The sequence below is a fragment of the Diaporthe citri genome, assembly GCF_014595645.1.
Source record: "Diaporthe citri strain NFHF-8-4 chromosome Unknown scaffold_2, whole genome shotgun sequence".
NCBI classification, from domain to species: domain Eukaryota; kingdom Fungi; phylum Ascomycota; class Sordariomycetes; order Diaporthales; family Diaporthaceae; genus Diaporthe; species Diaporthe citri.
The window spans coordinates 5,228,257-5,250,855 of NW_025064847.1; the positions used below are offsets into that span (position 1 = coordinate 5,228,257).

Genomic DNA, 22,599 nt, shown 5'->3' on the forward strand with positions numbered 1-22,599 from the left:
GTCCGCCCTTGCCAGGTATTATGTATGGGACGTGGTTGCCCTCCCCCCCTGGGCTTTTGGCCTGTTCGCGTAGTTCAAAAAGCAAACAAAAAACAACAACTCCGTTTCGCATGCTGTTTTGAGGTCCGTTCGCCTCGTCATCCGGTAGCTCGCAAGAGCAACAAACAAGAAAACATTAGCAAACCCGCCCCTTTCGCCCCTCCATGTGATCTCCTAAACTCCGCGAGTCTCTATGACGGGGACCCTTTTGATGATGTATATGCCGCCAACTCCGCCGATATGCATTGAAGTGACAGTTAAAGGGAAAGTTCAACCGCGTGCCGAATAGGGGTGGTGGCAGCGGACGGTCTATTATGTGGTGTCGTCGTTTGTACAGGCCCAGGTGTCGAATGGTTCAATCAGGTGTGGTGAGCGGTCATGTTCAGCCCGGCCAACTCAACAGCTGGAGTCGTGGGCGCAGTCGGGATGTGCATGGACGAGACCATGCTGTCGCCACCGTCATCAGAGTGTTCGTCGCTACTGTCCTTCCCTGCGAGGCGAGCTTCTCTCATAGCCTTCTTAGCCTGTTCCTTGGCGAGATTAGCGGCTTTGGCGGCTATCTCGGCTTTGGCTTGCTTATTCCACATGGCAGAGTAGCGACCATCCCTCTCGAGCAACTCGGCATGTGTGCCTCGTTCCACAATCCTGCCCCTGTGAAGCACGAGGATCTGCTCTGCGTGGGTGATAGTGGACAGGCGGTGTCTACAAGAAACGACGATTAGTCTGATGTTTCACATCAGTGAGGGTAGAACAAGAAGATACTTACGCGATGATGAGCAAGGTCTTGCCCTCACCAAGCTCCTTGTTCTTGAAAAGTTTGTGCTGAATCTGCTGCTCGGTTTCCGAGTCCAGGGCCGATGTAGCTTCATCGAGCATAATGATCCGGGGCTTCTTGAGGATAGTGCGTGCTATAGCAACACGTTGCTTCTCACCGCCGCTGAGCCGCATCCCTCGGTCTCCAACCTTGGTTTGATAGCCGTCCGAGAACGACATGATGCGGTCGTGTATGCTGGCAGCGCGGCACGCCTCGTAGACTTCTTCATCAGTGCAGTCCTGGTTCGCGTACTTCAGGTTGTACATGACAGTGTCGTTGAACAGAATCGTGTCCTGCGGCACCACTCCTATGGATCGGCGGACAGAGTCTATCGTCACATCCCTGACATTGTGGCCGTCAATCTCGATGCTGCCTGACTTGCAGTTGTAGTAGCGGAACATCAGACGGAAGATGGTTGATTTCCCACCACCAGATTCACCAACGAACGCTGTCGTAGTACCGGGTCGACACTCGAATGTCAAGTCAGACAAGGCTGGGCTGTTGGCGTAATCAAAATCGACGTGATTCCATCGGATGTGGCCCTGGCAGTCCTTCAGTGGCGGTGCGCCAGGCTTGTCGACCATGTTTGGCTGGATCTTGAATAGCTCCAAGAGCCGCTCTCCGGAGATCATTGCCTGCTGAACCGTGCGGTAGAAGGACCCAAAGAAGTTGAGTGGGCCTTGGAGCTGATTCAGGTACGTCATGATCAGGACGAACTGCGCGATGTTGCGACGGCCAAGCACGACCTCGTACGCAGCAATCGCCATGACGATGAGCATACCGCTGATGAAGACCACCGTCTGGCACATGTTCATCAAGTTCATACCGAACGTGACCCTGGCCTCCGCATTCTGAAAGGTTGTGATAGCACCTTTGTAACGCTGGAACTCGAAAGCTTCGGCATTGAAATACTTGACGGTCTCGTATGCGGTGATGGAATCGTTCTTGACAGCCTCTTCCTCCCTGTCTGCGTTGACCATGTCTCGTCTTTGATCAGCCCTGGTCGATGCCATCCTTATGGTAAGGACCAGGTAGGAGAAGGTGATAATCGTCGCCCAGAGTGCATATAGGGGGCCAAATTTGATCCAAAAGAACCCGATGGCGATGAAGAGATCCATGAGCATGGGAGCAACCTGGAAAGTCGTTTGCTCAAGGAATTGGTTAACCGAGCCACCCTTGTTGAGTGCTGACAAGAGTTCACCAGTACGCTTCCCAAGATGGAAGTCCAGAGACAGGGCGTGCACGTGCTCGAACGCTGCAGTCTGCAGAGAAATGTAAGAGTGCTGTGTAACCGGGATCCACAAAATCGACCGCAGAGACCCCAAGACAGCTGACGGGCCCTGCATGAACTTCAGGCCAAGGAAAATGAAGAGCTCCTTCCAAGGCATTTCGATGGTACCTTGCTCGGCTGCCTCGGTCAGTGCCTCGACAAGGACGCCAAGCTGGATAGGGACTAAAACGTTGATGGCCCTCTGCATGATGACGAGTATGAAGCAAAGCAGTACCAGGAACTGTAGCTTCACCTTCTTGGCGGGCCACAAATATGGGAAGAACACATGGTAGCCTCGAATGTATTCCCACCAGGATCGGTGGGGCAATTTGTCGGGTCGGTAGAAGGCGAATTCGGTCTGCTTTTGGCGGCACCCCTTAGCAATGCCATTAGGACGCCGGGCCTCGCTTGGTCTTCGCCTAGTCGATCGGTACATCGTCCCATTCCCGTTGGCGTGTCCGTTGGTAAGGACGTTGTCAGCTTCCAGCGCTGTAGCGTGGCCATTAAGAAGCGGAGTCGTCTCGCCGATGGCTCGGGTGTGGCCGTTTGCGTGGCCGTTCGCGTGGCCGTTGCCATTCTCCAGCGCCGTGGCATGACCGTTGATGTGCGGGTGCGTGTGAGCCTCTTCCTTTGCCTGGGGGGTACAGAAATTCCATAGACTTGGTAGGTGGCCACGGAGGGAACTGTATAAGATGACCTGGCCCAAGAGGAGACAGATACGGATGACCAGGATGATGAGGAATCCCGAATCGGCTGGCAGTTGGTACGCGCGTAAGGCTAGCTCGGCGGGGTACTCGGCGTATCGCAGATTGTCGAGTTTGTTGCGGAACACGACCAGAAGTGCGGCGAGTATGACGAGGTCGAAAGACAGGCCGATGCACCATACCGAGAAGTGGATGGGGTTAGGTGTGTCCTTCTTCTTGCTGACCAGTGAAAACCCAATGTAACCCCAAAAGAAGGCACCGCCTTTGATGTACACCTGCGAGGTAAGATTAGTACGGGAAGACCCCGAGGCTCTCGGGGGAGGAGCTCACGAGTAGCTCGTCATTGCAATATTGCTGTACGTCCTCCCACTGGGCCGCAATACACTGCAGAACGACGTGGACGGCGTGGGCGAGGAATGTGAGGGCGACGGCCGCAGTGCCGGTCTTGAAACAGAGGTGCGAGATTTTCGAGAACTCCTGGACTACCGCATTCCGTGGCGCAGACTTTTCCACCTTTATGCGCGTCAATGGCAGCGGCTTGCCCCCAGGCCCGGTCACCGAAGGCTTCTCGACATCCTCCTGTCTCCGCGACGCGATGACACTATGCAGGGCGAAGGTTATCCCGTAAGACAGTAGGAGAAGAAATGGGTAGGCGACTTCGGCCCGCACGAGGACATGTTCTGCCACCGTGTAGCCCGAGTGGCCCAATGCGACCTCTCGAGCCATCTTGACTGCGAAGTGAGTGGTCAGATCCGGGGAGCATGGTGGTGAGAGGGAGGGAGGGTTTAAGGCAACTTACAATTTCGGGGAAACACGTCACCACATGGGAGACCGAGACATGTGGCGATGAGAAGGTCTTTAGGACCCTGATCTCGTGTCAATGGGATGCCCAGGATCCGTCCAAACGCCAGTTGCAGAGTATGGCCGAACGGTGGGGCACACAGACCGGCAGGTGACAAGACTAGCAACCCGGTGGCAAATACCCGCCTGCTTGGTTGACTCGAGTGACGGGAGATGGGGGGAGGAACTGGCTGAGACCGGGTTGGAAGCTCACCGGGGGACAGGCAGGAGCTTTAACCGTTGGGCAATGGGGGACGAGGGAAAAGAAATACCGGAAACAGGCGTGCGAGGGAAGAGAAAACAACAACAGAAAAAAGATGGGATCAAAACGAATGATGAAATGGAGGTTACCAGGGGAGTCGTGGTAGGGTGGACGGTCTGGACTCGAGTGGATGTCGAGCCGAATGAGGCAAAGGTTTGACGGGCGACAGGGTTTCTTGAAGGTCAATTGTCCCAGAAGGTACAGCGCATGGAAGTTGAGGGTGGGTCGGTGGGCAACATCTGGGAACGTTCGCGGATGTGATCTGTACACTGCCGTCAATCAGGCGATGCACGTCCGCGAGGTACCGGTTACAATGGGGACCTGGGCGTACCGTCCGGCTGATGGTACGGGGATGGCTGGACCAAAGTCTCGGTCGACAGGGTTGTCGATTGGCTTCAGGACTTGCAGCCCGTCGTGTTTCTGCAGGTTTGGGGTCCTGCAGTCTGGGTGAGGGAGTTGAACTCAAGTCGACACGTAAAACTGTGGTGCGGTAGCAGGTACCGTGTACGTGTGTGTGTGTGTGGTCGTGGAAAAGTTTCTTTGTATAGTAACAGGGACGAGACAGGGGAGTACAGTACGGTGCAGGACGGGCTGGGCTGGCTTTTGGGGGAGCAAAGGTTACAGGTCGACTCGGATGGCGGATCGAGACAGCAGAATTGTCATGATTTCCCGCCGGGTATTCTTGGTATCCTTATCCTTAGGGAGCGTTGCAGGGAGGTCGAGGGGAACGGACAATGGGTATTGATAGATCTGTGCAGTCCGGTCTGAAGTCGAGTGCGTCTCACGGTGTGCATGGGCAAAGCTGTGGGTGTCGGACGAAGTGTTCGAAGCCAGCCAAACGGCTCGCAGCCCTTGGCCCTCACCGCCTGGAGTGTGATGGGTGAATATGCAGGAAGCTTGCCTGCAGACACAGGCAGGACGGAGCAAGCCTGGCTTTCTGCTTGACTCTCGCCGATGCGGGCTACGTGACTCTTTCCCTGCCTTGTTCCTGCTGCTGGACGGATGATGGTACCGTGAAGGAAGAATGAACGAACGAACGAACGAACGGGTGAGCAGTGACTACATGAACGGGGTGTGCGCGAACGAGCAACCAACGAACGCTCCGTCTTTGCCTGTTCGTCAGTTCATGCACCCAGCGTGCTTGGCCTGCCCGCTTGCCGACAGCCAGAGCAAGCCCAGGCCGCGGAAGGGACCCCGATCCACTTGCGCGTTTCTGGCCGTCCTGCCGTCTTGGGCAATCAAGTCTGGAGGACTATGGGAGGACTACGGCTGCACGGGCAAGCCTCAGGATGGCTGATAAAACCACCGGCGACACCTACTCGTTGGGTAGCCGTTGTGCCGTTGTAGTACTAAGACTCTAGACGCGGCCCAGCGGACAGCTAGGGAAGCAGTTCCCCCCCGTATTGGCACGACTGACGTTGGCACCTGGCTGACTCCGGAGTGTGGGTTGTCATGTGTCGCCCGTCACCCGTCACCCGCTCGTGTTTGCCTGTGGCTCGCTTGCTCGTTCGTGCGTTCGTTCGTTCGCGTGTGTTTGTGAGGGCAAGCCCAGGCCCAGTGCCTCGTCTTGCTTCGTCGCCAGTCGTTGTCGGTGGAGGCATATGCCCTGGTGTCCGGCATGCAGTCGAGTGGAGCCGCCGGGTGGGCAACGAAAGGAGGGCGCAGCTGATGGTGGGGAGGTGGTTTGGGATGGTTTGGGAGGCCCGGGCAGGTTGGAAACAAGAGACCTAGGCACGCAGGGGTCGGGGACTAGGGCTGCCAGACTGCCAGAAGGGCTGCCAGACTGCAGGACTGGATGAGGATGAGAGAGAGGGAGGGTGGCAGGCTGGCAGGGTGGAGGGGTGGAGGGGCTCCCTCCCGCAGGCGCAGATGCAGCATAGCGTAGCATTCCCACTTGAGGACAGCCGCTGGGCTGGGGCCTGGGGGTCCCGCCTCTCCCTCTCTCTCCCTCTCAGTGGGTGCAGTCGCAGGCCCAGGCGAAGGGCAGGCCCACAATCCCAGCTCCGGCCCAGTCGCCCAACAGCCGCTGCGAGGCAGACAGGTGTGCAGACCGGGCCCCCAGAAGCGTCGAATCCGGCATAGCGTGTCGCCTCGCCTCGCCGAATCTGCAAGCCACCACCGCGGCCGACGACCACACACAGCTGCCCGGCTCACCATGATGAGAGCGGGCCTGCATGGCTCCCACCTCCACCCCCAAGGATGCATACACACACACACACAGAGTAGACTACTGTACTAATGCCAGTCGCCCCCAGCGGCCAGAGCAGGTCACTACTGCCCGACGAGTCGAGCGGATTGACGAGTTAGGATGCCCAAAGCCGTCCCCACGGCGGCCATGGCCCGCCCGCCCTGGAACCGGTCTTGTCCCAAGCAGCAAGGTACCTTGTTTGCACCTTAGGCAGATAGACCGACGACGGTAGTCCAGATGCAGCACTGTACCGGTACCATACTAACCAGCCAGTCCTCGGGCCTTGGCAGGGCAGTCGAGAACTACCAGCTCCCGCTGGGTGCTGCTGGCTGACTTGTCATTGCCTCCCGTAGCCGAGACGGCCGTCCCTCGTGACTGCTCGTTTTTGCGCAACGACAAGGCCGTAGATCTGTCACATTGTCTATGCTCATGCCCATGCCCATGTGTTGTTTGTTATGGAGTCCCCGGGGCCGCTTGGTAGTAGTCGGGCAAGACACAAAGACCTTGTAATGTGGCCGTGTGGAAACAGCTGATCGGGTTCGATCCCAAGTAGTAGCCGTGCCGGGGCTGAGATGGAGGCTCGGGATTCCATACGACTGGCCCGCCTAGGTGGCTCTCCACTTTCTCTTCCAGGTGCCGCCGGTGCTGAAATGTAGACTACAGCAGTAGTGTTGAACGAAGCTCATAAGGGGCCACCCTAACACCTGTCCTCTTGAACCGTTTCTCACAGGGCTCCGAGACACACATCCATCACACATCGGCTGGGCTCCCCTCACGTCACGGTGGTCCTTGTGACGGACTGACATTGACCATCACCCAGTCATCTGCAATCCAGCTGAGACCACCCCCAGCCGACGTGACAAGGGCGACGGCGATGGCAGCAGCAACAATCGCGGCAGCGGCATCAGCATCAGCATCAGCAGCAGCGGGTGGCTGAGCAACCGCGACAAACGATAGCCATGCCTCGCCTATGCCGGCGACAAGCGGCCGTGTGTGTGTGTGTGTGTGTGTGCGCGTGTGAGTGTGGGTGTGTGGTCAAACACCATTGCGCTCTGCGCGCTCTGCCTACGTGGGATTCCTGCCCTGCGTGTTTGTTGTCTGCTCGCAGATCCTGTCGGGGGCACCGAGCATCAACCACAACCAAACAAAGTACGACTTCGCAGAAACCTTCTGCGCGGCCCGTCCGGTCTCGTCCCCGCTCCAAGGAGCTGGAAAGCGCCGTGATTGAGGCACGACAGTGGACGGAGCTAAAAGACCGGTGAAGGCGGTGGGGACTTCCCATCAGCGAGAGCCGCGGTGCATTTCCCTAGAACTACCGATGTGCTGGCCGCCGTTGCAGACGACCTGGGCACGTCGTCTCCGTCCGGATGGCCAAGACCTTCCCCGTGCCCATCGATGGCCGCTGGATACCCAAGAGGTATGTAAGCCGCCATGTAAGCACGAGACTACGCAGTAGAGCCTCTTGTATCCGCCCTTCGTTTTCCTGCTTGCACTGCAGCTTAGTCCGGCACCGTGTCACACCAGGTATGGCAGCACCTGGGAAGCGCCATCGCATGACACACTTTTGAACGGCATCCTGCTAGATTGGCCGTTGAATGGCTAATATCGGCCTGCGCAGTCGATGACCGCCCCAGGTCGTCGTCGGCCCCCGTCTGCCCCTCCGGGCTGGACTGATGCTGCCATTGGCAGTCTTGGGTAGCTGCAGCTCTCTTCACCGAGTCTCGATTGCCACCTCGGTATGCTGCCGCCATGTATACAACACTGATCCATGATCTTATCGCCGGCCTTTCCCTCTGGACTTGCCTGCCGGCTGCGCGGCTTGGAATCCAGGCCTGGCCATGTGTCACAACATGGTTGAGATCCTGGCTCCGTACATAGAGTTTGCGATCGGCAGAAACAGCCACATACAAGACGAGCTACTCGCCTGTCGTCGTTCCACAAAGACTCAGGCAGACATGGTACGCCACCGGGAGGCTGCTGCTTGTCGTCCGGGGAAAACCTGGGGCGACCTGGGGCGACCGACCACGCTGGGACAGCCGCGGGTCTGGCCAGGAGCCCCCCACGCCACGAGCCTACGATGCGGTCCTTTTGCTCGTAGTCCGCGCTTGTGGGCCTCGGGAGTATCAGCCTTTTCCGCTCCCGCCCTGTGATGCCTTCTTCGATTGTCATGGCGTCCTCGGTGTCTCATTCGACATGGCGGTGACTGCAGTGTATCGAGCCTTCCGGCCGGGCCACGACTGCTGCAGCGGATACAGCCGTTCCAAATACAGGGCAGGCCGGTACTGAAAGGGGCGGTTCGTCTGCATTGGTTCGCAGTCAGCATCGTCGATGACGGCGAGGGCGACCCCTGACCCAAGAACAAAGCTGACCTGAAGCGGACAATCAAATCCAGCGATGCGTGCATAGCTAGGCCCGGTCCTGCGCGGCGCCCGTCGCTGGATTGGCATGTCGATGCGGTGGCTAGACAGGAAGCAGTCATCCATGCTTTTCGCCATGTAGCCTCACCTGCTTTTGTGGCTGCTTTTTTGCTTTGCTTCTTTGCCAATGATGGGGCTCATGGTCCTCGGATGGGATGCTGCCGGCCCCCCCCCCCCAGGACGGGGCGTCGAACATGTTGGCTGCCTCTATTCCCAATCCCCATCCCCATGTGATGGCAGTCAGCCCTGCAGGCAGAGCTTCTCGGATCAGAAACGTGGTTGACAAGCCGGTGTGCTGCATGGCGGAGACGTGTCTGGCTCTGAGAGACGGAGGCTCGCAGCAGGAGCCCAAAGCTGGAAAGAGGGAAGGTGCCGAGACTAAAGAGCTCGCCCATGCAAGAACAGGGGAGACAGATCAGGCCGCGTGGAAGGGAAACAGAAGTCTTAAGGCTGCCCGGGTGTGGATGAAGGGTCTTTCCATTCAGCAGCAGGCCTCGAACAATCCAGCCGGGCCATGTCTCCTGACGTGCCTGTGCCTAACGAGCCTACCGTGCCTACCTTGTGGGTGTATGCCTCCCAGAGCCGGACCGGCCAGTCAGGTCTGGGTGGATCTGGGTCAGCTCCAGTGTAGCAGTCTTGGGACCAGCAGAACCAAGGCCGGCGTGAGAAGGCACAAGAGACCCCAAAAATGATTGGTGATGTAAATTTTGGGTGTCCCGGGAGTGGCGGAGGGTGACTGGCTGCTCATCATATTGTTTTCTATCCGGCGAACGAAGTGGATGATGGGTGGGTGTGCTCGTGTGCGTGGATGCATGTGTTCCCACTGGTGCTGACCAACTTGACTGTCAAGTCATACTCGCCCCAGCAGACTATCGGCACAGGACAGAGACTTGGGCAGCAGGGAGACTTGCTTGTCATCAGAAAGGACCGGCTGAAGGCATTACCTGAAGATCCAAGCGATGCTCCTTGGTTACAGAAAGCACCAAACCCGGGAGAGATGGACCACAACCTAAACGACTCTGAACAGGCCACTGCCGATGCTATCAAGGCAGCTTATTGCGGTGCTAGGCTCATCTAAAGTAGGCACTCGTCATTGTCTCCTTACACGTTGAGGTATGCATTAAGGTTTGGCATTGGCATACGGGGTCACGCTGCTCTGGGCCCATCTAGAACCTGCCAGGCAACTGATCCTACAACCTGGTTGGCACATGGGTGTCATGATACCCGAGTTCGAATCTATAATACATGCTGGTTGTCGTATTGAGACCCGCAGAAGAAGAATCCTTTCTTCAACTAGCACCCAAAGGAGCAAGAACAAAGACTCCCAAACCCAACAATCACCGCCTGATTACGGTGTTGACCAGCTCGATTTATCCATCATCATGACCTGTCGCCTTAGATCTGGCCTGACGCCTCCACAACCACCCACTTGCTCTTCAAGATGACGACACTTGTCACTCACATGGAAATTCCCATGTATGTTCTGCATTTCCTCCCACACACATCGGATAACACCAAGCCACAATCCACAGAGCAAACGCAGTAACGGCTCACACATTACGATTGGGCCCCTCTACAGTACATAGTCGAATCTGACATACATAAAGGGTGTGTGTGCTGTCACATCAAGCATCTAACGGGCCCGGCGCCTGGGCTTGGTCACACAGCATGGCACGGCGCCACCACCACCACGATCCAAGCCAGAACCACACCTCCACGATCGATCCCTCCCGCCTGTTCTTGCCTCCACACCGGCCGCGGGGAGCGGGAAGGGAAACAGGCACCGTATGGGCTCGGTATGGGCTTGAGTGACACCCACCATCAACCCCTATCACGACCACGACCAACATCAACACGCACCACTGCATATCTCGCGAGATGCTGCCCATGCCGGCCGTGTCTTGCCCTACCCTGCCCCCTGCCCTGTCCTGCCCTACCATTCTCTGGACAATGCCGTCCTGCGCCGCATCGGCTACACGTGTCTCGCCTGTCCTGTCCCGGCTATGCTCGTTGACGTAGGACCCACGCCTCCGTGTGGCAGATGCCTCCTCCCGTCAACCTGGTACGTGGCACTACCGGGGGGATGATGGCGTCAAAGGTTGCTGCAGGCTCCGGGTGGAGCTTCCTGTGCGAGGGCGGGACGAGGCGTCCAAGTCGCTCCGGAGGGCCTATACTTCCAGCTACATTGGGCGCTTTGTGTGACGCGAGATTGAGAACGATGATGGTGGTGGGCCCGGCCGGCCATGCGCCAGCGGCACGCTGCATCCATTCAGTACTGTACAAACAATGATCTGCCTCTGCGTGGGTGGACTTGTGACTTGACGCCAGGAGATATGCACTTCTTCTGCTTTTACCCACCGCGTACCTATGGATATTCCGCGGCCCCCCCTCCCTATTTCCCACTCAGCCATGACAGGCAACTAGTGGCTGCAGCTCGCCTGAAACGGGGCCCATATCTCACCCGTGGTGGATGCGAAGGTGTAAGCTGCGCGTGAGATGCAAGACAGAGCGCATACAATCACCGCGGCTCAGCGGCTCGAACAGAAAGGTCTGGACTTTTTTCCTTTTCTCCACCCCCTGCCCTACACGGAGCAAAGTGTGGGGAGGGGGGCATACACTCAGACAGAGAGAGCGCGCATGACGACAGCCAGCTCCTATACATAGATACGAAGCCGTGTGGCTCCCCGTCCACTCACCACAGTATGCTTTACTTTGTCGTGGCCCCCGGGGAACACGCGGAACGCCGGGCCCTGGCCGTCCGCCTTGGGGGCGCCCCCCGGGGATGCACCGGCAAGCGTGACAGGAACATCCCTGGCCGGCCAATGGAGCCCGCCATCGGGGCACCCGTTGGGCGAACGGTGTCCACGGATAATGGATGCGGTCTCCACTCCCGCCCTCGACGCGCAGGCGTTTGCCGCTGCAAGTCATACACGTTACTCCTGCATTTTGCGCTCGCCAAATGCAACCCTTGCTGGCTATCAGATGGAGGCGGCTCATGGGGATGATCCACACGGCCGGCGATGGGACGTTGAGCCATGACGGCCATGCGTTCGTTCGCAATGTATGTACATGCTCATGCCGTGCCATGATATGCCATGCTATGCCATGCCATGCCAGGCAGCAACGTTCCACGTCCTGCTTGCGCATTGCGTCTATATCCTTGTGAAATTTTCCTTTTTTATTCTGTCGCCGTCGTACAACAGCGCAAGTTGCTGTCTGAACAATACCCGTGATCACGAGGAATTTGCCATTTCCACGGCCAGCACCCTATCAATGTCAGGGACCTAACCTGCTCTAGCACATGCACGGTGCTCTTCACCGCAAAAAGATCGCAGGCCCTCCCGAGGGCTCAATGACGGCAATGCGCAGCGGCATTGTCTCGGATTTCCGCCTCTTGTGTCCAGATTGTTCCCCCTGGGGAAACTTGACCCGGATTCCCGCCCGCGGACAAGGCCCCCTTCTAACCATGCGTAAGGGGAGGCACGAGGAAGCTGTGCTCCAATGTGGCTTTCCGGCTTCCGTGCTCAGTCACAAGACGTTTGGCCCAAGCAAGCCTGGGCTACACAGCGTCCTCTTCTGGCAAATTCTCGGCGCCTTCGAGCGCACACGGGGCACAGCAAACTGGATCCCTGCGTCCTGAAGCGGGTACGCATGGGTTATGTTCGTGACACAGGTGCTGATCCGCGGCAGGAAGAGACAGAGCCCCCAAGCAAATCGGCTGGGCTCGGAAAGACTGACGCGCCTAGAAGGATGGAAATGCCTTGATTGAAAAGCTTGACCGCAAGGTCGAAGAAGTGGTCGTACACTAGACCGTCGGTATACCGTGGAAAGTGTCTCGGCTCCTCCCGCCAGCTATTATCATTGCCGCCCTTGGTTTCGGAAGGCCATCGGATCGTCAAGGGCACCTGATCAGATGGGAACCATGCTAAATGGCGGCGAGGGAAAGCGGACATCTATGCCAGCAGCAGAGTCCGTGGCAGTAGAATCCGAGTACCTCACAGCCTGCAACGTCGGAAGATTGGGCCATCCTCCTTCATCACACGGTCGATTTTGCGAGATGCCTCCTCTCCGTTGCCAAGAAATCGAGCAGTATCGACATACGAGGTCTCGCCATCAATCACCTTCTGCAATGTAAAGTCCATCTTTGCGGATATGTCGTCAGCGGAAAGGCGCCGCCACAGCCACAAGTGCGCCAAATTTCCTGATCTGTTCTCCCACACCTTGAAACCCATGACCGGAGTGATTCCGCTAATTTGGACACTGCGGCGTTGTCTTCGCGCAGACGCGGAAAGTCGAGAACAGTGACACGTGCAGAAAGGATGCCTGAGCGTGTTGCATTGCAGTCGCCATTCCCGAATCCCTTGCTGATCGAGACTGTGGCGTCGAACTAGTAGAAGGCGAGCTCCTTTCTACATTGGAAAAATACCTGTGATCAAAGTGTCTCCAAAAAAAAAGCCCTGTGAGATGCTTCTTGTAGCAGAGGCTGCTCCCGTGTGGCTGCGGTGAAGCTGTTGTCGCGTTGGATCGAGACACATCCTCTTTGGGGACAATGCCAATCTCAAGATCGAGCGTCGAGCCTCGCGCGTTGTCGGATATCTGGCCTTTCCAATACTGCGATCACTGGGGCCGTCGATAGAGCGCATTCACTTCGCTGGCCTCAGAAGCATTGTATCCATCGAAGAGGCCTACGCAGGTGACAGCACACCTGTTCGACAGCACTCCGCTGAGTCTGTGTTCCCATGGCCACCTACTTTCCAAACTTTGCCAGCATCCCGCGTTGTCACAGCGTGACTTGGAGCTACCTTTACCGGTGGATAATTTCTGTGGAAACTTGAGTAGAGGAAATGAAGGATACGAAAAGACACATCCGTCTCCTTCCCTTACAGCCATGCCACTGAATGTAGCATTCGATGATGCAAGGGAATGGAAGTCGCGAAGTCTCGAAGCGGTATCCCGCACTTGACAGACCTGGAACCACATCGCCGAAGGTATGCTTCTTCTTGAGATTGCGCATCAGGATGGAACCTCTCCTGGGACACTCGTCTAGGCCGTGGGTCAAGATAGCAGTTCGATATCCATGAAAGGATGGATGCCGATGAGTGTTTCTGGCAGAACGTCATCCAGGTAACAAGGTTCACCACCATGCAGAATCAAACCCCAGATTTTCCCGGCACGACGGCCGACCATCTTCGCCACGGTTCGTTTAACACAAAGTCCTGGCAAAAGCGAATAGCAAAAGAAAAGTCGGACCACAACCGTCTTCGTAGTTCAACCATCTGGCGCAGCAACTTTGACCGGCGCTCTTATTTCCCAGCTTAACTTGCTAGCGAATGACACCCTAGGGCTGGGTGCGGCGTATACTGATTTTTCAGGGTAATGTGCAAGATTCGTTGAATCACAAAGCAACTTTCGACTCAAGTCCCTGGGCTTGCCAGCTTCCCTGATGTGCGTATCCGGATAAAAGCAAGATCTTGGGGATGGAATGTATGCAGTTCCCATGAAAACATGGAGCGACACGGGGACGGGAGAAGCATGCGCGCCCATGCCTCAACACCGAATGTCCTGCGCTGGCCTTCACTAGGAGTTTCGAGCTTGGCAAGGCGTGACAGAGTGTCCCCGTCTCGTCCATCTCTCCCCAGTAGCCGGACAAGCGCGTCTCGCAATGACATGGTCTCTGGGTCCGTCTCAGCCGCTTGAGATCAACACGCGACGTGAGATCGCTGTACGAATCCTCTGAGGGGCTTCAGAGGCATTTCTCTCGTACTTCGACGCAGTTTGGTCTCAAAGACTGATCAGAACAGAAAAGGTGAAGCCGACAGCTTCGCAGTGATGTTTAGTGGTCACATTGAAGAGGTCTATCTCAGGACAGATCATCCCGAAGTAATGGAATGAAACGGACCACCGGACTTGCCTTGTAGAGGAGACCACTCCGGCTCGTGTGCCAGCGCGATGGTTGATCTTACCGGGGCCACCTGGGTTAAACAGAGGCAACCCTCGTCAAAGGTGCACCCTAAAGCTCTTTGGCCATATGGTCATTGAGCGCTTTTAAGCGCCGGTACCTTTGAGCTTGGGCAGACTGCATTCCGAGGAGACTATGTCTCAGAAGGAAGACTGAGATTGTGTTTAGTCCATGTCACACTGCGACGGCACCCAAGTGGACTACATACGTGTTTAGTGATTTCTGATCATGATTTGTCTCAAAAGCAGCCGTCTAATGATGCGCCCACCCATGCTTTCCGACGAAATGTCGCCGCAGTCTCAACGTCGGTAGTCTCTGTCGCGGTGTCTGTGGCTGTCGCGATCCCGGTCACGGTCGCGGTCACGGTGTCTGTCCCTGGGGCGGTCCCTGTCTCGGTCTCGTTCACGATGTCGTTCGTTCTTATAACTGTCGCGATGCTTGTCCTCTCGTCTGCTGCGTTCCTTGTCCCTCTCACTTCGGTACTGATCAAGCCGCGGTCGTTTCTCGGTCGTCTTCCCCCTGCTGTCCCACCCGCCAAGGTCCTCTTCTACTGTCATTTTCTTGGCTCCGAGGCCGATACCGTTGGGGCGCTTCTTGATCTCCTTTGCCTTTGGACCGCGCATCTGACCATCCCAGCCCTGACCCTTCAGTAGCGCCTCACCAAAGCCTTCCACAGGAAATGCATCGTAGGTGGCCACATCGTCCACCTCGGGCGCGTCGGCTGTAGCGTCCCGGTATGCTTCGTCCTCCGTTCGATGTAACGCGCGTTTTCCCCCTGAGTCCATCAGCGCCGCGATGGCCTCCTCGTCGGCATTTTTTGGCTGCGCAGTCTTGTCTGCCCCGTCCTTGTCGCCATCGTCCTTCCCTGCATCTCTCTTGGGCTTTTTCGATAGAACAAGCCCGTACTGCAACGGCTCTTCCTCTTCAACGTGGTCCTGATGCGGTTGAGCAGGGTCCTGGCGACTTGAATTCGCTGTTGAGTCCCTGCTTTGGCTCCTGCGGCGTCGTCCACCGGATTCGGATTGGTCCTGGCGAGGTCGTCCGTCGTCGTCGTCGTCATCATCGTTTCCAGCGCCATTCACGCCGAAATGAGTGATGGTTTCATGCCGTTCTTCTTCAGAATCATCGCCGTCTGAATCATGGTCGAAACCACTGCGTGACCGCTTCCCCAAGGCGGTCGATGGAGTGGGGCGCGATGCATTCTTGGGTGCATTCTTGGGGCCGTTCGAACTTGCGGCACCGAATCGGATGGCGATGCGGGATCCGTTTTGATCGGCCATCTGGGTAAATCGAAGTGTCAGGTGTGCTTCTAGACCCGTAAAGTGCGCGGTTGTGACGCGGCGACGTAAAGGGTCGACGTAGGGATCGGACGAGGTTGGGAAAATGTTGACCGGTTTCTGGGGCGGATTTAGCGAGAGGGCAGGGTGCGGTGATGACTGGTCCCTCTGGTGACGGTAAGCACGGCGGGCCCGTGCTTTGGTGACGAGGAGGCAGTGGCTCAGTCAGGTTTCAATGGTCAAACGGGGCAAGCTCCAACGGGCAGGGCGTCTGCATCCGTGACGTTAGAGAGAGCAAGCGTCCCTTGATGATGTAATGTAGATTTTCTCGAGAGAGAGGCTAGTCACCGGCCAGAAGGAGGTCAGAATCTTCCTGAGTACCTAGGCAGCTTACTACCTTAGTCTGCTGCAAAATTGCATCCGGAATCATTTGCCATGCGCAAAAAGCAGTCCGCTACGTGTATAAGAAACGCGCCTTGGGCCGCTCAGGCACACCAGGCACTCAATCCATTTACCTAGATATTAGTTAGCCTACACCAGGGTTCGGTCTGCCACGGGTCAGGTAAGTTTTGGAGCGGACTCGCTGATCTCCAACCTGCAATGCCCATCCATGAGCAGCAAAGAAGCCGGCTGGGCACGTTGACGGAATGTTCCTTTCTTCCATCGTAGGGTGGAGTTCTTCATCCATATGGCAGTCATAAAGGCCAGTTGCCGCTTACTGGTCATGGAATGCCCATCACAAGCGGCTCCGAAGCACCATCTGCCACTCAACAACGTCAAATGCTCTACCATCAATACTGATGTATTTATTCATCATAATTGCACTTTGGACAGTCATCGACGAAGCCTGCGCTAGGAAAGCACAAGAGAAATTACACCACCACTAGATTAGTCCGACTCTGGCCACCACCACAAATCACACACGCTGATAAGATCCCGACCTTTGTCTTCATCTGGAAAGCTGGCAGCTCATTTCGTGCAGTACCGCCGGATGGTGCCCCTTGGTGAAGAGGCAGGCCCATCCTCCAGGATGCCTCCCGTTCCAACAAGATCGCCCTCAACCGATCCACCCCCAGGTTCCCCGGCACAGAAAAGCACAAGTTGGAGGAGCCACCAATGCCTGGGCGCCAGTGACAGCAGCAGTAACAGCAGCAGCCAATTTACAGCAACCTGGTAACCTTGGAGGTGCAGCCTGCAGGCACGAGCGCGGGCGCGGGCAGGCCATTTCCAAGACTGCCACAGCAATTCCTGTCAAGTCAACCCCAAAGGTTGCTCTTGGCGGAAAACGGGCAAGTGCCTCTCTTTGGCCTTTTGCATTCCTTTCTCTCCGCCTTTATCACTCACCCATTTTCACTTACACTAAATCCAACCGCACTGCACAACCCAACCAAACCCCCCGCTTGCACACCTGTCTCAACCACTAAACCCACCAGGCTAGGTACCTGCTCACCTGAACCACCCCAGGTCACAGCACCCCATCGCAGCACATTGAAAACTCAGGTCCCCAAGGACACGACAACATCAAAATATCGCGATCAATCGGAACAGCACCACCTTGCTGTTTCCATCCATTTTGACCGCTCGGTGCATCTCACCGCATCCCATTAAGGTTGTTCGACCTCCGTTTTGCATCAAAAACGGATGTCGCCGCCGTCGATGCTATGACCGAGGTCGAGCGTACCGACTTTTCCGCGCTGATCCAGTCAAAGAGAGCAAGATGCAGGTGAGTCCTTGCCAGGCTTGTAGAGAAAATCCGTGCGATCATTTTGGTCCCATTTTTGTGGTCCTAACTGCGTGCAGTTCAATTAGAGCGTCGAAGAAGAGGAAGCTTCGCGAGGTTTACTGTGTCGCGACACAGCGGGACGCCCTACCGCTCCTCGACCCTCCTGCCAACGATGCAGAAACCCCCACACAAGAGGAAAGGCGGTTCCTCAATGATAATGCCGTCTTGAAGTATGCTTTCTCTATCCCGTACAGCCCGCAGAACACGCGTTTCTGGAGCAGGAGGTGGACATTATGCTAATCAATCGCACCAGAGGGCCATTCCTGAACGAGCGCAATCTGCCCCCGCGACAGATACCACCATTCAGCCTGCCCAAGTCTCAAGGAACGAGTCCAAGGTCTAAGAGCCAAAACCCATTGGATACTTCGAATCATGGCAAGGAAACCGGTGTCGGGCTCGCACAGTCCGCCCCGGGATCCCACGCCGCGCAGACACGACCAGACGCCGATGAGTCGCGCGTTGCGACCACGATACCGCCTGCAGCCACGCCAGGAGGAGCCGGGCAACCGATCGCCGAGCCGTCACGGGTGGATCAGGAGAGTTTCGCCCCGGCTCTGCCCCCTGCCCAAACTACAGGGCTCGATTTACCGAACGGAGCATCAAACGACGGAAGCATCGCCGCCTCGAATACCGACTTGGCTGGGACATCCACTGCGAACCGCTCGGGGACAGCTGGCAGGGAGGTCGCCTTCGTTGAACCGGACAAGCAGCGGGCGGACTCGACGGCCGCGCAACGATGGCAGAACGCGGAGGATGTGAGCCGAGAACCAGCGTCTGATGCGATGGATGTGGACGAGACACCCGGCCGCTCCGATGAGCAGCCGAGATTGAGTTCCCTCAGGAAACCACCACCTCTAGATGCTTCAAGGCCATTGGACGTCTTGTCTTCTCCAGGTTCTACCACACAGACAGCCACGACACCCGCCGTGCAGGATGCATCTCCCGACACCAGCCCCGATAATGAGGGCCCACCGTACCCCGGGGATGATGATGATTCCGTGCGCAGGAAGACAGACGAGGACAATCGTGACCTGGCAGGGTCCGGAGAGGCCCCGGACCAGAATCAAAGGGGAGAAGGGTTTGATGTGGCCGCTGCGCAGCCGGCGCCTGCGCCTCCAACCGAACCTGTAGAGTCGACGACATCAGCCAGTGGTCTTCAAAGCAGTACGGCTATTGTGGAAACAGGGGCTTCCAATCAATCCGTCGCAACCGCAGATTCCGCACCGTCATCTGGCCATCTCTCCGACTCTAATGCTGCTGCGGCTGCAGTCACAATCTCTGACGAAGCGCCCACAACTCGGCCTCAGGCAGGTAGTCAAGCCACGCCCTCGTTCGCTCAAGACGAGGCTCATCAGAAGACCCGACGACCCTCTCCACTTCAACTTGCTGGTAGTGCCACGAGCCAAGAGATCACTGGGCCAGCAGATGCGGTCAGCCAGGAGCCGGGTGCATCGTTTTCTGCATCCATGTCAACGCCTCTAACTAATGGAACTGGATTTGACCTGAAGACCCAGGTATCCCAGGTCTCACTGGCCGACCATGTCCCAGACTCGCAGACCGAAGAGACGGTCGTGCATGAGCATGATCAGCGCCCAGCTAGCTCTGTCCTTCGGGCAAGATCGTTGGCCGAGAAGAACGGCCACAAGCACAGGAGGGCTCCTACTGTGGTCTTCGAGAAAACGAAAAAGAAACCGGGCGAGACTATAGTTGCCAGTCGGTCACAGTCTCGGCCTGACCGCATCCCAACTGAGGATTATTTCGTTCCACTGTTCTTTGATGGCTTCACGAGACAGTCTCCATGGATGAGGAGTCCCGAACAGTTATTGGTCACTTCACACAAGACGATCTCGACACCAGACTGTGGCATTGCTCTTCATGAGAACCAAGCCTGCAAGGTTTTGCGCAGGATATACCACCTACAGCAGCACGACAAGTGGTCTTTGAGACAACCGAAGAGATGCCCAGAGCCAACGCGGCCTCCCTCGCATTGGGACCTATTGTTGCAGGAGATGAAGTGGATGAGGACTGATTTTCGAGAGGAGCGGAAGTGGAAGAGGGCATGTGCACGAAGTCTGGCCGAGGCATGTGCCGAATGGGTGGCATCTAGTCAAGAGGACAGAAAGGTCTTGCAGGTAACCGTGAGAAGTCCACCAATTGATGGTGAACATTCATCTAGCAAGACTGGGACAACTCCGCCCGAAGAGGAGTCTTTGCCAACGCCGATGCCCGACCTTGTCCCCTCGGGAGATGCTGACTCTCCAATGGACATCGATGACGAGCCTCGGGACTGGAACGCTCAGACAGTTGCTCCATCTGCGATTTTTGCTCTTCAGGACGACGAGGTCGTATTCAGTCTTCAACAGTCGTCGACATCCGAACAACTCTTGGAGGAGCTACCTCTGTATGGCGCGCCGCTGAAGTTGCCTCAGTTCGATGTCACTGGCCCTGGGTATGATCCGGATGGTCAATGGCGCAGGCCAGCCTTGCCACTCAGCAAATATGTCGAAGGCGAGATGACGCTCAAGTCAGCAGGTCCTCGACCGAGGCGGAGTCGATATCAATACGCAGTAGAGGACGAGGACGATGATGACGAAGTAATATTTGGCGACGACCAAGGTCGAAGCTCGGACCTGCCCCCAGAGAACACGGATGTGGCTCTGTTCCGCCCGGAAATGAAGCTGGTGCGGGACCGTCTTCATGCTGGACACCAGTTCAGGCCGCCTACCGAGTCGCTCATGCCCCTGCAGAGCTTCTTCGAGTCCAGGATCGCCTCCCAGTGGACCCCGGCGGAAGACGAGGAGCTCAGAAAACAAGTACGCGAGTACTCGTACAACTGGTCCTTGATATCCAAGAACATCTCGTCGAAATCCCTTTTCATTTCTGGTGAAGAGAGACGGACGCCATGGGAATGTTTTGAGCGCTGGGTCCAACTAGAGGGTTATCCGAATGACGTGGCTAGGACGCAGTACTTCCAGACTTACCAGAGAAGGATTGATCAAGCGCAGAGGGCCATCGCATTAGCCAACCACAACGCAACGCAGCAAGCTGTTCCGAACGGTGCGGTCGTACCACGGCGGCGACCAACTTTGCCTGTGCGGGTCGAGAGACGGACTCCTAGAAGACATCTAGCCTTGATTGACGCCATGAAGAAGCTGGCCAAGAAACGCGAGGCAGCCGCCGCTAAGCAGCAGCAGAGCACGAATAACCAGAGCAGGAGGACGTCGACGGAAGCCCCGCAGCAAAAGCTGAATATCAAGACGCCAGAAGACTATGCCCGAGCTAGGCACGAACGGGACAAGCAGATGACTGAAAAGATTGCGAGGACACTTGCCGCGCAACAGCAAGAGGCCCAGAGAAGAGTAAGTGCAGCTGGGATGCCCCTTTGGCAAGAACGCGCTGACCAGACCCCTTCGCAGGCTGCAATGCAAGGCAGATCTCAGACTCAAATGGCCCAAGTGGCAGGTGCGCCGGGAGGCTCACAGGCCGCCCGGACGGTCGCTGCAACACATGCCGCTGTCGCAGCAAATCCATTGTTGGCTCGCACGCTCGGGGTCGCACAACAACGGCCGGGCATGCCAATGCAACAACAAAACGCGATTGCCGCACAGATGGCAGCAGCAGGTGGTCTCGTCCCTCATATGCCTGTCAATGGCATGGCCCAGCCCTCACAGGCTCAGCTAGCTGCTTTCCAGCAACAGCAAGCGGTCCAGAGGGCAGCATTGGAGTCAAGAAGGATAGCAGAGCAGCAGCGACGGCAACAGATGGCCAATCAGGCCCAGACTCAGGGCCAGATGCCGCCCCAGGTCCAAGGCCACACTCCTCAACCGCAGCAGCAGCAGCAACAGCAACAATCACAACAGCCGCAGCAACAGCAACCGCAACAACACCAGGCCAGCCGCAGCAACAACAGATGCCACCGCAGCACTCCCCTCCACCGGCTCAGACGCAGCCGGCCCAGCAGCCTCAGCAAGGCCCGCAACCCCACCCCATGCCGAATGGCTCGGTAGCGCAACAGGGCTCTCCCATCATTCGAAATTCAATGAATGGCGTCAATCAGAAACAACTACATGATCAACTCCATGTCCCCATACACTCCCAACGGCATGGGCATGGCCACCTCTCCTGGGGCAGTCGGGATGGGAATGCCGAACGTGGGAGCTGGGTCACCACCGGCGCCTAATTTCAACCGGCAGCAGCAGCAGTTGCCGCCGCAAATCCAAGCGCAGATCATGGAGATCGAGAATCAAATCAGGGCCAAGTATCCAAACATGAGCCAGCAACAGGCCCACGGGCAGGCGCTCCACATCATGCAGCAACGCTTGATGCAGAACCAAGTGGCAAGGAACAACGTCGCCCAGACTGCCATGGACGCCGCGGCTGGAAGCCCCCATCAGCAGCAGGGCATGGTGAATGGCATGCCAGCCGCAGCGAGCCCTCACCAGTACGCGCAGATGCTGAGGCAACACCAACAGCAACAGCAACAGCAGCAAGTTGCCCAGGCACAGGCTGCCAATCAGGCCAACCAGCAGCAGCACCAACGCCAACCCAGCGGAGGGGCAACTCCCATGGCAGGCAGATAAGAATTTTCTGCCTGCTGAGGACATGCATTACACCCCATCCACGACACTTCGTTGCGTGGCGCCTGATCACGCTGCCCGAGTTCGGCCTCCAAATGGCTTGAGACGTCAGCTCCAGTCCCAGCCACGTGTGCTGGGTATAATGCCAGACAGTTCTTGGCATGACAAAATGAGCAGAGCAAAAGTCTGCCAGACGCAGATATGACCTCATCGGGACAAGCGGGCTGCTCGCAATCAGCGGAGCAAACAAGGCGAGGAACAGGAGAGGAGAAGCAGCCAGCACGATGGCCTTCGGTCAAAATACCTAGTTATAGAGAGGTTGGACTACCAATTTTGAGGCGACGGAGAGGTGGTACCTTGACTTTGGCCAGGACATAGACACTACCCCCATGCATACTTGGCGACCGCCTCGCGCTCGAACCGAGTGCCGCAGGTGTCAGATACAAAAAGAAACACAGTAAAATCAGCG

General features: G+C 56.9%; 4 protein-coding genes across 4 annotated transcripts; 2 read left to right on the top strand and 2 right to left on the bottom strand.

Moving 5' to 3' along the window:
• Positions 1–398: 398 nt before the first annotated feature.
• Positions 399–3,553, bottom strand: INS49_006987 (uncharacterized protein; the record flags this gene model as incomplete). Its single annotated transcript, XM_043167752.1, has 3 exons — positions 399–741; positions 806–3,102; positions 3,158–3,553. The coding sequence occupies 3 exons, from the start codon at positions 3,551–3,553 to the stop codon at positions 399–401; spliced, it is 3,036 nt and encodes a 1,011-aa protein (XP_043028896.1).
• A 4,414-nt stretch (positions 3,554–7,967) lies between these two features.
• On the top strand, positions 7,968–9,612 carry INS49_006988 (uncharacterized protein; the record flags this gene model as incomplete). The annotated part of the gene is made up of 2 exons (XM_043167753.1): positions 7,968–8,075; positions 9,385–9,612. 2 exons carry the CDS (start codon positions 7,968–7,970, stop codon positions 9,610–9,612), a joined length of 336 nt encoding a protein of 111 aa, XP_043028897.1.
• A 5,180-nt stretch (positions 9,613–14,792) lies between these two features.
• INS49_006989 (uncharacterized protein) lies at positions 14,793–15,773 on the bottom strand (the record flags this gene model as incomplete). The annotated part of the gene is made up of 1 exon (XM_043167754.1): positions 14,793–15,773. One exon carries the CDS (start codon positions 15,771–15,773, stop codon positions 14,793–14,795), a length of 981 nt encoding a protein of 326 aa, XP_043028898.1.
• A 1,658-nt stretch (positions 15,774–17,431) lies between these two features.
• On the top strand, positions 17,432–22,133 carry INS49_006990 (uncharacterized protein; the record flags this gene model as incomplete). Its single annotated transcript, XM_043167755.1, has 5 exons — positions 17,432–17,493; positions 17,580–17,723; positions 17,807–20,912; positions 20,970–21,556; positions 21,611–22,133. The coding sequence occupies 5 exons, from the start codon at positions 17,432–17,434 to the stop codon at positions 22,131–22,133; spliced, it is 4,422 nt and encodes a 1,473-aa protein (XP_043028899.1).
• Between the last annotated feature and the right edge of the window lie 466 nt (positions 22,134–22,599).